Below are 15,182 nucleotides of genomic sequence, written 5' to 3' on the forward strand. Positions count from 1 at the left end.
AGCGTTTGGTCAAAATAATACAAGATTGTAATTACACTGCAGGAGCAGGAGTGTGCAAGGATGTTTGTGTTAGAAAGATAAGACTGAAGATGTGTTTCAAAATGTACTCTGTTACTTAGGAAGGTGCAGGAGGAATGCTGTCAGTGTCTTTGGGAAGGAGTGATAGTTCGCTAGAATCTGCTCCTAATGGACCCCCCTGGCCCACGGTTTTTCTCTGATGTGGCACACTGGAGAGTTTCTCTTTTGGGATCACCTGCTTTTTGTGGTTTGGACTAGAGCTCTGGAGTCTTGCACTCTGTCCTCTCACGTTGTCCAGATGCCAGACTAAATGTCAGTAAACTTCAGTGAATGTCCGTAACAGTCTGTGGCTGGGGAACCATCCATGAACCATCTATAAGCCTCAAATCCTATCCATGTAGGGAACCACTAATCCCAGACAAATTCTGACGTTTTGGAAACACAGAACAGCAAAGCTGTGTTATCTGGAGTCTCAAAAAGTAAGTTCAAGTCCCATTGAATGGGCCAGTTTATGATTTCCACATTCCATACATCATTTTTCTTATTGTCAAAGGCAGTAATGTCACTGAGGGTTTTTTTTTTTTTTTTTTTTTTTTTTTTTTTTTTTTAGTTTCGAGAAAAGTTAATGGCTGTTCTCCTTTTTTCCATAAGAAGCCTTATTTTTTCATTTATTTTTTTAGAATGCTGTGTATGCCGTGAGCATCTGTGTGTCTGTGTGCATGTGCATGCACATACATGCACATGCATGTGTGTAGATGGCACATCAGGCGTGGAAGTCAGAAGACTTTTAGGGATCTGTTGGAATCCTCTCTGAGACAGCCTCTCGTTCCAGGAAGCAGAGCTGAGGCTCCTCAGCACATGTGTCACCCCTCTAGAATGTGAGGCAGTGGCGTCAAGCCCCCTCTTAGGGACAGCTATGCAAAGTCAAACCTTAGGACATTCTGAACCTGTGACACCCTCGCTTGTCTGGGCCATGGTGCCTGAGAAAGCAGGAGATCCTGTTTTGGTGCAGGAGTCTGCGGAGCAGGGCTGAGTTAATTTCTGCATCATCAGTGAGCTTCCATTGACCCCAGTTCAAGGAATGAGAATTGCTATTTTAGCAAATTCTAGAATGAACACATTCTCAGACATACAAGTCTATGGAAGGCCATTTCACTTATTAGTGAATAGTTCCAATGTTACTTTGTTCTTACTGTTATGTGTCGACTGCAGATTTTACAATTGAGTCTGGCGCTGATTAAAAAGAAAGCATTAGAGCATTCTCAGTCTGGATGCTTAGGCAACAAGCTCCTTTCCAGAGTGTGAGATGTGACATTTAGCTAAGCTAATACTGAAACACATTCTCCATGTCAAGGCCATTTCAGCTGTCCCAGGTAGCTTTTTAGTTGTTACAACGGAGCACGTGGCTAGCACTTGCTAGACTACCATCTAATCCTGGGCACCTGTAATTATTGAATTCCCATTAAGCCACTACATTGGGAATCCTGTCATTAACCAATTTATCACACCGCGGAACCATGTAATCACAGAGTAATCTAATCTCAGTTCTTGTTAACGAAATGACTCGACTTTATCTGTTGAGCACAGTCCTGTTTGTACTCATCTAGGGTGCTGCAGTCTGCAGCAGGCTTGGTAGAAGAGGGCCACCAAGCCTGGGAGTACCTGCTGGGACATATCTGCAGTGGGGTTCAGTGACACAGTGACCGTGAGCCCTGCCTCTCCTCACTGCTTACTCTGTGTTGTCCAGGTTCCTAAATGTATGTCCGGGGATGATCTGCATGTCTCAGCCAGCCACACTCTGGTAGGTGAACTCTGGCTGTTAGGTAGCAAAGATGTGTATTTCTTGCCCACTGCTGTCTGCTAGCAGTTTCTTCTTGTCTGAGTGCACTCTGGGTTATTTGGGGTCTGCAGTAGATGGCTGAGTGCACAGGGCAGCATTACAAGGTTAAGAAGAATGTGGTTATCTCTGGCTGGCTTAGAGCAAAGGTTCCTTTGATCTTCATGGCCAAATGGCCTCTGCTAGGAAGGCAGGTCCTGGATAGTGCAGAGCTGTACAGCTGTTCTGTCTCCAGTCCTCCATTTCTGAGGACAGCCAGTTGGCTGCATAGTGTTTAGGGGGGGCCTGCCTGGCAGCCCACACTTTGGTCGTTATCTTAACTCTGGGATGATGAACTCTCCATCTGCTTCTATGTGTAAAGTGATGGCTGTCACCATCTCTTCTCCTTGCCTGCTTCCTGTGGCCATTCCTTTGCCCACCTCGGGCACTTTCTCTGGCTTCGAACATGAAATGCCGCGTTCCAGCTCCCTTCCACCACCCTGGTTACACACAGTCTCTGCAACCTGACTACACATCCTCACCTTCCTGAGTTCCTTCTTTGATTTACATTAAGTCTGGGAAATTCTGCATTTGCTTTGGTCCTGGGTACTGGCCAGAGTTTTCCGGATAAGTGGGTTCTAGCATCAGATATTAGGCTGTACCTCGTACTCAATGGAAGAGAAAGATACCGGGACACTGTGTTAACAGCCGTTGAGCAGGGCATATTATTGAGCCCCTCCAAAGCTTTCCTTTCCTTGCCTGTACCCCCTTTCTCTTTCCAGAAATCTAAAACAATGCCTCCCATTAGGGATTCCCAGTGAGCAGCAGCCATGTCTGCAGTGTTGCAAAGCCTTGGCACACTCTTCTGCGGCTCCTACTGGTTCATGATTAAAAGATGCAAAGCCATCCCATTTCCTTGGTTAGTCATTCTGTCTGAAAGATAAGTTTTAGTTGTGAAAGTTTGTAAAAAATTATCATTCTGTATTATTTCTTGCATATGTGTGTATGTGCTGATGCATACATCCACATGTGTGTGTGGAGGCCTGAGATTAACCTACCATTTCTCATGTGCCATATGCCTTTTGTTGTTGTAGTTTGGTGCGTTGTTTTGTTTTTGTTTCACTTTGCTTTGTTTTTGAAACTATCTCTTGCTGGTCTGGAACTTGCCAAGTAAAGCAAGCTCCAAGAATTTGCCTGTCTCCTCAGCACTGGGATTTTAAGATGTTTATGGTTTTGTTTGTTTGTTTGTTTTGTTTTTGTTTTTTAAATGTGTGTTCTGAGGTTAGGTTCAGTTTTGTTCCCATGCTTGCAAGGTAAACACTTTATCAACTGAGCCATCTCTTCAGCATTGTCTGTAGGTTTCTAAAGAAGTAAAATTCGCCCTAGTCTAAATCTCAGGCTTTTCTCTCAGCCCATATCTAAGCTTCCTTTCTTTCCTGGGTAAGATGCAAAGTTTCTCACAAATGCATCTCCTGGCCGCTTCATGCGGGGCAGCAGGACAATATTCTGGTGCCTCTTTTCTCTTTTGAACCTCCTGCAAAAAAGTTAGGTTCTACCAATGATGTCTATCCCTCAGCTTAAATGAATGCCTCAGGTGAAGTCTTTCTCTGCTTCTCATTCTAAAGCAGGAAAGAGCTAAAACCATGTGAGTGTGGTCCCCAAGCTCTTACTTGTTTTCTGAAGTGGAAGACCCCAAATCTTTCATTTCTTCTGCCCCAAATCTTTCATTTCTTCTGCCTGTCAATGTCCTGTGGCCCATGGAGACTCAGATCCCCAGACTCTGTTTTTGATTCTCTTTGAGTGAGATCACAGAGTCCCTGGTGCTAACCGTGACTCTGCACATCTTGCTGTGCCACTGTGGATAAATCATCTCACCGTGGGGACCCGAAATCCCTCGGCTGTGAAGTGGTGATGGAGAGTCTTCCACTCAGAGGGCAGTTCCCAAGAGTCAATGCACTGGGAGCATGGGGAACTCTTCTCCTGGGGCTTTGGATAGGATAAGTAAAGTCTCTGAGTACAGCACCTCGTGGGGGTGTAGGCGACTACTGGATGGACATCTACTGTATGGGAAAACACCAGCTTAGGGTCTGTCTCAGGTCATGCTCTCTTGTATGCTAGAGAAATCTAGGCAACTACTTTTCTTTCTTTCTCCTCCTCTGTTTATCTATATCCTCAGCCACTTCTCCAGGCAGTAGAAGAAATAAAATACAAAGTAGCCATTGTTTTCCTCTGAACATTTCCCCATAGAGCATCTAACAGGCACTCTACATCTTCCTAGACACACACAGATTCTTCCCTCCTCTCTGCTAGCTAATCCAGTGGGTCTCACACTGCCACCCCTAGCACCCACATATTCTACCACCCCATTGCCGGACTTTGGTATTTCCCTTTTGGCCTTGAAATTGCTGGGTCTTGTTCTTGCCACCTCCAGAGTCTCCCTGGCCAAAGTGGCAAACGCTTTGTCCACATCCTGCTCCTGTGTCTAAACTGAGTGCTTGTCTCCCTTTCCTTCAGTGGGTTTTGTAGAGGACTTAAGGCTACCCACTCACAGGTCCTGCACAATACCCTGGCATGCCACGATCCGGCCACGTGTTTTCTATGTCTATCTGGGAACCTACTGAGGCACACACATGCCCACGTTGACTCCATCGTTCACTGTGATTCGGCCAATGCTGGCCTCTCAGAATACACCCTCTTTATTTACTGAGTCACAATAAACTGAACTGAACCAAATCTCCTCCCTTCCAAACTCGCAGAGCTGCACTACGCAGAGCTCCCTGTATTGTTTTACATGTAATGTGTGTTCTATTTGTAGAATTCTGTTTATTGTGTATTATATAATATGTACACAGTATATGGCTCTATTTTATCTCTTATCTCTATAAAATACATGTTGGTCTATATAAGGGTATGCATCTCGTTCCAATCAATTATTAGTGACTTATTACTAGCTTTTTAATTTTTAGATATAGATTTGCTACCCTTCCCCAGCACTATTTCATGTATTCCATATCTGTTTATAGCAGTAATGTAAGGCTTCAAAACACTAGAAATAGTTGCCTATCCATTAATATTTCAACTACTGAAACTATAAAGATCTTTTCGATGACAAAGATATTGTGAGTATAGTTTTAAAAATTACCCATCGATTGTGGCTACAAATTAAAATACATAGTATCCATGCTAGATAAAGAGTGATCTTTCAGAATGTGTCCTCTAACTTTCCCCTAACCTTTGCCATAGGCTTGGCTGAGGCCCCAGCCTGTTCACCTTCTTGCCACACTAGGCCTTATGGAGTGCCCAAGTGCAAGGGCAGGCCAGGCCAGGCGCACAGCCCTTGGGAGAGGTTTGCTCTTGCCACGGGCAGCAGAAGTAAATTCAAGACATTTTGATAAGCTCTGCCTGTTGTCACTCCCCCAGGCAGCCAGGAATGTGGCCGGCTGACTATGAAATTGTCATGTGAGTATTTAGTATGTCTTATGTCATCCTACTAGAACTTGCCAAAACCATGCATTATAATTAGAAGGGGCCAATCATTTATTAAATGTAGCCAGTCACACATTGCCATTCTGGCCTCAGTGACAAGCATGGCTTTCTCTCTTGCAGTGAATGACAGATAATGTAGAAATTCCATCCTATCTGAAATCTACTGTGGTGAGCCCCCTCCCCCAGGTAGCAGACTTGGTTATAATCATGATCCTCCCCTCACCTGCCCTTATCCTTCTGCACATTCCTATGCTCCTTTGTTCCAACAGGGAAACTGCCTCCTGGTTTCCTCTGGATGTGAGCTAAGCTGTCTGCCTCTCAGTCCTCCATGGCAGGCTCGGTTCCTTTGGCTCCAACCAAAGGAGAGGCTGCTGAGAGGGCCTGGGAACCACCACACCTGAAAATCACCGAAATCTTCCCAGAGAATGTTTTGTGAGCCAACTCAGGAATTAGGGGCAAATCTGAATCCTGTATTTAGACATTAGAATATCTCCATATTCACTTAAAACCGCAGAGATCGGACTCCTTATGGAATTGTCAGACTTCCTCTTCTTCTAATTTGGACTTTAGAAAAAGGTCCTCTAATTTCTTTCACCCCTTGATTTAACCAAAGGCGAGGGCAGTGGCTGTTCTAGGCTCTTCTGCCCCGAATAACATTTAAATCATTGCTTTGCCAACAAGGTGTGGGGATGTGAGCAGCTTTCACTCTGAGTACCATTGTTAGCTTCAGTGTCTGCAGAAGGGAACCAAGGTGTTTCTGAAGGTTTGAACAATCCTTACATTCTGGGGGGAACGAGATAGTGTATTTTTAGATTCTAAAAGAATACTGAGAAAAATTGGATTATTAGCTTTGGGAATTTTCAAGAAGAATTTTGAGGTCTGTCAAAGCTATTCTTTTCCCCTGACTTAATTTATTTTATTAAAAAAAAAAGTAGTTCCTTTATGCCGGAATAACATTGTGTGAGGTATTGTCTATGGGTTCTGTTCTGTCACTGTCCCCCATCCCCACTTTAAGAGTGTGAATTAGAATACAGCTATGTACCTTAGATGGAAGGCACATTTTCCCCATCTCGGTTCAGACTGCTAAAGAACTCAATATGCACAAGAGGAGTAATTGAAGCTGCACTGGAAAGGGCATTTCCACTAAGAGATAATCGTCGGGTGACACGGGCTGCAGCGACACTGCTGCTCCAAGTGGCTCTGGAGATAGCCTCAGACTGGCACTGGCTCTGCATACAAATGCAATTACTGCTCTCTACAATAAGACTTCGTTAGCTATGCTGCTGCGCTGCTCCCTCGCCCTGACCAGCTCCTGTCTGCACAATACTGGACACCAGGGAAAAACCCTCCTTCCCTGTGTATCTCTGTGTCTTTGCAACCATATATTTTGTGTTCTTAATGGTGGGTGGTAAGTTAAACGGGAATGATGTAAGAAGGGGCAGTCATGGTTTCTTTGTATCCCTTACCCTGTCTAATCGTTTGAGGGTGTTTCCTTCATCTTTCCTAAAATCTGACCATCGTTTTGGGTAAGACCATGTATCCTCAAGGCGTTTCCTGCTTGAGACTCATGTAATAGAAAGGCCTCAGTTGCTTCCATGGAGCCATCTTTTTTTAGAGATGCTCTGGTACCTGCCAGTTCCTGACTCCCCAGCAGAGGGAGCTCTAGGAAACATAGCTAAGCCACCTTCGCATCCCTACTCCCTGTTGACTAGCATCCCTTCAAGGTATCCTGTCTCCTCTATATCTGTTCCATGTCAGATGGTGGGACTGTGACACCTTACAGTACAAGTGTTTACAACAAGGCTGGGTAGGCCAGGGGTTTCCCTTCCTCCTGGTACCCTACCCACTTACTGCCATGGTGCGTGATTTGTGGTGTCATCTGAGGCCACTTTTATGGTGGCCTGGATACAATAAAAATGAAGCAGGAGTAAGCAGTTCCTCCTGAAATCTGTCCTAACTCTGCTCAAGAAGAACTTCCACTCTGGAAACAATACTCCTTAATTCATCTGTGTCAACATTATTATTATCTTTTATATCTCTGTGGTATCCCCCAAAGCCTTTGAATCAAGCCTAGCTCACTGTCAGTTTCATTAAAACACACACATTAGAATTCACCCCCTTTCTTTGCTCTGTTATTGCACTATTATTTTATGAATTAACTAGTTCAGCAAAGAGGGAAGGGGTGGATTTGCTAATGGTCTCTTTCATTGTTCCCTTTGAAACCAAGTCTGAGCACAAGGTGAATCACTGGGAGTGACATCAGAGTAGTCTGACAGCAGCATTGCTGGGATAGGCTAGAGACAAAGACTTCACCATTTATCCTTAAAACATTTCTAAACTAATTAAAGCATATTTTGACAGGAAGTAAGGATGACACGGCAGAAAAGTTTTACTAAAAGGAAAGTCCAACTTGCATCTCTTTTAATCTTTCTTCATGCAGAACCTCCCCCGCCCCTTCCTTTGACTATCTCCGTTGGTCCAGATCATAATCAAAGGGGCATCATTTTTGTAGGAAATGAGATCATGTCAAGCATCTCAAAATTTCCAGTTGTGAGGCGATAGAGCTTTCTGGTTCTTGGCATTGCAGTGGGCCACTGTGCAGTGGGAGCAGCCGTCAGCGATGGGCCCCAACTGCACATGCACTTGCTAATGGGGGGGCAGGGTTTTTGATGGGGAGGGGTGCTTTACATGTCCCCATATACCCCCCAAGCCCCACCCATGCCAGGCCCTATCTGACCCCCCAGGCCCTTTCTCATTCTGTATTTGTAAACAATCAGCTTCTTGGATTTCAGAGTTGGAGAGGATCCTTTGTAATTCTGGGGGACTTAAAAGGCGAATGGATACCAGCCTATACCTGGAAACTGGGAAAGGGAATAACATTTGAAATATAAAATGAAAATACCCAATTTAATAAAGATGGGGAAAAAAAAGAATAGGGAACAGCCGAGCCTTGAACCCCAGGCACCCAGGTCTGAGAGGCTGGCTTTGACATAGTAATGCTTCCAACCTTTGCCCGGTGCTACTGTCCCCTGAAGCCTTTATTTCCTGAAAGTGCTCGAAGACCTTTTGTCCTTTTGGTATTTTCCTCAAGCCCTGTGTATTTCCATGGCAAAATCCTATTTCATAGTGAAGTATGTACCTTCCACCAGTGACAAAGGCACACATCTATTACAAGCCAGATCCTTCCAGAAAGCAGGTAGCTTGATCTTGAATACAAAACCCTTCCTGCCTCCCTAAGCCAATTGCTACTAGAAGCACGGATTTTTTCTTTTAATTTTTTTTTTTTTTTTTGCCTGCTTTGTGGCGAAGACAGCTGGGTTTCCAGTGCTTAAATGTGAGACAGATGGGGTCAAGTTCATTGTCCTATAGGACTCTCCGTCTGTCAGCAAGCAGGTATGACAAATTGCAATTTGGGGACATTGGCAGCTTTCATGGCCCCCTGTGTACTTCAGCTTCTAAGATCACCACAGACATGTGGCATTTTAAAAATCTCCCAATTTGGAACCTGCTTAACCATCTTTCCCAATCCTGAAGTATTGACCTGGAGGGACATAGGTCCTCAACTTAAGAATACAATCCCTTCTCCTTAGTGCCAAAATCAGGCTTTGGAGAGATTGCAAAGACTCCGACCTTGAGTTAAGCTTTTCCCCTTTGCCCAGATTGTTGTCATAGAGACAGTCCTTTTCTGTCTCCCATGTGTATTGGTTTTTGGTATTCAGATGGGACCCTGAGCCGCCGTGCCTCATTAACCATCATTGCTCTTCCTTGGGTGATGTCGCCAATACCTACCCAAGGCCACTGTTATTGAGTGGACAAACAGGCCTCTCTCTCTCTCTCTCTTTGACTCAGACCTTTCATTGTTCTGCAACTATCTGATTGCCAAAAAAGATGTTGTTATTTGTTCCTGGACTTGTTTATGCCCCTTATATTCATCATTGATGTGGTGTGCTTTGCATATTGTAAAATCCAGTAAGTTATTCTTATCTTTGGGAAGAGAGGTGATGTCACATCAAATGCACACAGAGAATAGGGGCAGCTCCGGGCTACAGCCAGGCTGCTCTGTAGTTTGGTTCAGTCACATGGCATGGCTCCATTTTCAATACAGAAAAGCATACTTTTCTGGAAGATAACTTACACCTCTTTTTGGAGATTATCTACATTTAAAGGAAACTCTCCGGCCTCACCGCATAAGACTGGCCACACTTTAAACCATATAGGTGTGAGATTTCAATGTTTATAATTTAAATTGGAATGACATACTTATCCCAGGCAGAGAAGAGCTGCTGTGGTTTACCCCAGGGCAGAAGGTTTTCAGTTAACAGACATGGCTACATTTTTCTCGTCTTTAGTGTCTGTTCTTGTGAACTTCAAGAAACTCTTGTGCCATTTCAGACACTGTGAGAATAACTGTTGTGTTTCTTCTCTAGTAAAGGACAAAAGGAGCTGGGTGGCATGGCAAACACCTTTAATCGAAGCACTTAGGAAGCAGAAGCAATTGGGTCCCTGCTAGTTCTAGGTCAGCCTATTACATCATGAGTTCCAGTACGGCCAGGGCTATCTAGTGAGACCCTGTCTCAAAACCAAACCAAACCAAACGAAGGATGACTTGAACGTCAAGGGGAGAGTTGGATGAGCTCTGTGTGCTCTACTTGACAGGAACTGGGATGCTTTATTGAACACGCGTTACAAGACTCAATGAAAGAGGACTTAGGAATTGTGGAACCTCCAGCTGGACTGGAGTTAGCATGCAGAGTGTTCTACAGCTTGCTTACTAAGCCTAAGTAGCTTCTGTGTGCAACACATCTTTCAAGTTGAAATGTGTTTTTGCTTCATATCACTCTGAATGGAATAATTTTCAACTACTTTTCTGGAAGAGAGAGGGGAAACTCCACTCTTCCTCCCGCCCCGTCCTCTGCTAATGTTCGGCATTGGTTCGGCGTCTGATGGAGTCTGGGAGGCAGTAAAAAGCCTCTTCTCTATCCTGCCTGTGAAAATGCCTCCCACCACATCCTGTTGTCAATGCAAAGGTCTCTGGCAGTTGACTCACACCTACTGGTTTAGGCAGTGGAAGGAGGGATCATCTGACTTTCATCTTCATGAGTCTTCCTCGGATTCTGGCATCTTCTAATGTCTGGACACTTACTGGTGTGGTGCATGACAGACCTTAGGTTAATGTATTTGGATTCGTGTAGACTGCTGGTTGAGCCAATTCAACATGGCAACCACTCTAGGCTAATGTCCCCCAAAGACAAAAATTCTATCCTTCTCGGATTCATTAAAATCAGCTTTAATACCACTTTTTATACAAGTCACCTCTGGATTTAGAGCTAAATTTATTTAAATTATTTTCAGTTACCTTGGACAGTGTCCTAATAAATTCTTTTTTCAGTCACCCACAAAATGTTAAGTAGTTTTAGCCTGAACATGCTCACCCCATGAACTTTCTCTAGAAATCTTTTCCACTTCAGACTTCTCACATTAGGCAACTGGTTGAACTCTGGCCCTGGAAGTGTGCTAAGCCCCAGGGAGGAATTGCCTAATACAGTTAAAATTGGGATGTCATGGCTATAGCCTCTCACTGTTGATCCAAAGCTCTTATCCACAGTGTGGCTGTCAAGCCAACTTCCTAGTAGATCAGAAAGATGCTCCCTGTGAGTTGGAACAAGGAGTTCTAGAAAGGAAAGCCTTTGTGTGGTGCTTGATGTTTCTCCTTCACATGGACAGCAGCCAAGAACAATCAAGAGCTTCATGCCTTGGCTGGAGTTGTTGGGGGCTTCCTGGCTCCTTCCCAGTTGCCCATGCCTTCACCTTTAACTTATGACTCTTAGAAAACCATGGTGTAGAATGTTTTCAACATGGTGGCCTTCTCAACTCCACCTCTACTGAAGCTTTGCATCCAGTGACTTTGTTGTCATGGACATTTCTCTGCATTACAGGATATCGGTAGCCTCCCTGGTGTCTTCCTACCCATCAGATGCCAGTCATGCATACCCAGCTGTGACCAATTCCTTCAGACTTTATCTATCATCTGTGGGAGTCAGAATCATTGGAGTCATTCAGTGTCTATGTCTAGCTGTGGTTTCTTCTGCTAGCTCCCGGACAAACTTTTCATGTGACCCAACTGCACTTTACAAGAACCGAGGTCCTATCTCGGATGCACAGCTTGGGGTATACAGCCATATCCATGTCACTCGTCAGCACAGAACTGATGGGTATGAGCCCAAGTGACCTGAAGCCTCCCAACACTGTTCAGGTTTGACCTCTTCATGCAGTGCTGGTGACGTTGTGTTCACTTTTTTTTAAATAAGGGAGCAAGGAGGATCCTCTGTATATTTCTAAGCATATTTAACTACTAAGTTACTACTCACTGGTTTTTGATAATTTTACATCTTACTGAAACTCTTTTTTTTTTCCAAAAGAAGATACACAGATAACCATTAGGTGTAAGGAAAATGTGCTCACCGTCAGAAGATAGAAATCAAAACCAGAATGACACATTGCCTCAATTCATAAAGACAACAACACTATTGTTAACTGTTGACTGGGATATAGGGAAAGGATGTGTGGGACCCTAGCCACTGTGGAGATGCTGTCAGTGGGAATGTGCGTGACCACAACCGCTATAGAGAACCCTACTAGGTGCCCTCAGGAAGCCAGAATTGCCACCATAAGGGCTACACCATTAGAAATGACATCAGTGTATCTCAGAGCTATCTATACTCACTACTGCACCACAGTTCACACCAGCCAAGGCGTGGGATGCCTTGGCCCTTGACTTCAGTCTTCATGTTTAAAATGAACTAAATCAGAACACCTGTCACTGTGGCCTCAGTTTGTAAAAATCTCACCCCCCCCCATTAGAAAAAAAAACCAAAACACAAAGACAGCAATTTCTCAAAGTTTTAACCATGCCTTAAAATCTTATAATTACTGTCAAGGACCTAATGTAATTTTTGCCTATTGAAAGTTTCTTTTCTAGTGGGTGTCAGTTATTACAGTGTTTAAATCATAAGCAAAACCACGTGGCAAATAACTGTAGTTTCCTGAGAGGGGATCGTGTCACAGGACCATAGCCCTAGTAAGTCCCCTGAAAATACCTGTATATGCGGTGTGACAGAGGAGGACCTATTCCATATAGTGTGGACGCAGACCTTTGATCTATTCTATCCAAAGGGCTCCTATTTTACTGTTTTGCCAAAGTGCAGTTCTGTGCTCAAGACTATAGATTCCAAGGGAGCAAGCCATCAAAATGATACTTGTTCCTGAGACCACAAAGGTACATTTACAAGATAAACGTGTTCATGTTCTCCTTCATCCTGGGGTAGTATACCTGGGCTCGAGGGTTGGGGGTTGGAGAGAAAGAACTGTTTAGACATAGCCTAGAATTATGGTCAAGGAAGGACTTTTTTCTGTCTGATGGAATCTTCCCAGCATGGCCCCCAGTGATTCTTGCAATTGTGGGTAAACAGCATTTGTCACTCAGAATAACAAAGTGGGAAGAGAATGTTAACATACCTATAGATAATACATGCACTGTTCCTGCACGTGTCACAATTAGCTGTGTCTTGCCCCGTCCGATATGAAAGCCTACAAGATAAGAACAGGAGAGCGTTACAATCGGTGGCTGAGGGTGGGGGGATCGGTCGCTGGCCTCACAGAGCAGAAGCCTCATTTTAGACGCCCTTCCAGATATGAGATGCTTGTGATCATAGGAACTGATGCCTGTGTGTTTACCACTCTGCTTCTGTCTCTGCCTTTATGGTACCAGCCAGTACACGTCTACAGCCAAGATGTCACTGGAATTAAATTTAGAATGTGAACATACGCTCCGGGATGAAGTGTGTAATCTGATTGCGTTATAAGCATGGAGAGTAGAATGTTTCCGGGTAACTTTATGTTTATTGTATTTAAGAAAAACATCTTCCAGGAGAAAACCATGGGCTTAGAGGCTGATAACTGCGTGGTTTTATGACCTACAACCTCCTGCCCTGTTAGGGTAGGGGTTGATATGCATGCCCTCTCGGTCACATCCCAACCCCATCCTACATTTGTCTAGCATGCCTAGGATGGGTTTTACATTGTTAAATGCTTGAAGAAGTATCCAAAGAATACTATCTGAAACATGATTAAATTATGTATGTCTCCAAAGGTTTCATTCTAACCATAAATACTGTGATCTAATACATACATGAATATACATATAATTTCTTTGTGTTTGCCTTTTGGTCTATAAATCCTAGACTGTTTTCTCCCTGGGTCTGTAGAGAAAACTGCTGCTGTTGTCTGTAACTATATCTCTCCCATCATTAAGACTTCTGATGCACTCTCTGGTTACTTGTTCTCTGCAAGTGATGACTCTGTAAGGACAGAACATGGCAGACTTCAGTTCACTGTGGAAACCAAGCAGGTTTTTGAGGGGTAGGTGTGTGAGGGGTAGGTGTGTGTATGTGTGGGGGGTGTGGGAGGAATTCTGATTCTTTCATAATGAAATAACTAACTTTAGAGTATTTTCTTCTAGTATTGTATTGAAACTTGCTTTGCCTTGAAGGGGAGGATTTTCACTTTCTTATCAAGTCAGGGTTGCCTAGATAGAATACATACCTTGAACCATCCAACCTTCCAAACCCTTTGTATGTGGTACTTTATGCTCCGTCCAAACTACTGTAGTTGGACTTTCTGGACATTTTAAGACACATGCATACTTTATTCTAAATATCATTTGCACCAGGGATCATGAATCAGATTCAGGGAACAACTGGATCTGTCTGGTTGACGGTGGGAGAAGCGTTGCCATCTGGATTGGCTTCTGATCACCTTGGGGGTAGATTTGCATGGATAGCATCTCCCAGCAAGGTAACCATGTGTACAGTAGCTGTGTCAACACCAACGGGTCTCTGTTTGTGTCACCTTTTTTGCTGTGTACACTGCGCGTGTATGCATTGCGAGTTTCAAATTGAAAATAACATTTGTTTCCTCATTTATTTTTTGTGTTCTATAAACATCTGACAGAAGCATCGACTGCTCAGTGCTGACATTGTCTCTGTGGACTCAGTAAATACAGGCATGGCTTTGAGTTCAGTTCAGTTTATTTGAGTTTGGTGTAGTTTGTTAATCAAGTGACCATATTCTACTCCAAAGTGTTGTCAAGCATTTCCCATGATGAGCTGCATTTGAGAGTTAGAATCACGATATTACATTGTTTGGATGGTCTCTCTGCTATACTAAGCACCCTTGGACACCCATATCTGACCTTTCCACCTGGCCTCATGTGCTCTCCAGCCTCTTCCTCATGTCTGACAATTTCTTGTTCTTAGCTCTTTCTCCCAAGTGGCAAGCCCCAATGATATACCTGCCTAGTTGTTCCAGCCTAGCCAGAGCCTTTCTCCAAACTCTCGGGTGTATACAGAGCTCTTGTCCATCCTCTCGGGTATGCACAAAGCCACTCTTTAGTCTCCTCACTTGAGTTTGGTCCTCAGTTTGTTCTTGACCATACCCCCATAAGGTGAGAAACTGTACTTGAGGCCGCATCTGTGCTGGACATCCTAACAGTGTCTGTCTACTCTGATGTTCTGTCAATCTGCTAGACCGGGTTGCCCACAAGGGCTGCTGTCCTAATGGGTATGAGCAATGGACAGGCAGTGCACCTACCAGGAAGCCTTTTGTGCTAGCCACAACCAAACTCTAGGTTCTTAAAGAAGGCTCTTGTGTTCTGCAGCCACTGTCTGGGGACCACCATTGGTACACTTCAAGCTCCTAGAACCTTCCTGCCACAGACCTCACTACAACCTCTACCACACCTGTTCCGCATCACTTCTCATCTTTGCTTAGTCACCTCCAAGCTTCAAGAGTCTCACTTGTATTA

At 44.1% G+C, this 15,182-nt stretch overlaps 2 protein-coding genes across 3 annotated transcripts in view; one reads left to right on the plus strand and one right to left on the minus strand.

Moving 5' to 3' along the window:
- Dock1 (dedicator of cyto-kinesis 1) overlaps nucleotides 1-15,182 on the plus strand; it is a 509,283-nt gene that overhangs the window by 227,308 nt on the left and 266,793 nt on the right.
- Nucleotides 1-15,182, minus strand: part of Insyn2a (inhibitory synaptic factor 2A) — a 55,141-nt gene that overhangs the window by 4,119 nt on the left and 35,840 nt on the right. The window contains 1 exon segment of the mRNA NM_001143803.1: nucleotides 12,836-12,907. Coding sequence (NP_001137275.1) covers nucleotides 12,836-12,907 — 72 coding nt within the window.

This window comes from Rattus norvegicus, chromosome 1 (genome assembly GCF_021556685.1).
Source record: "Rattus norvegicus strain SHRSP/BbbUtx chromosome 1, alternate assembly SHRSP_T2T, whole genome shotgun sequence".
NCBI classification, from domain to species: domain Eukaryota; kingdom Metazoa; phylum Chordata; class Mammalia; order Rodentia; family Muridae; genus Rattus; species Rattus norvegicus.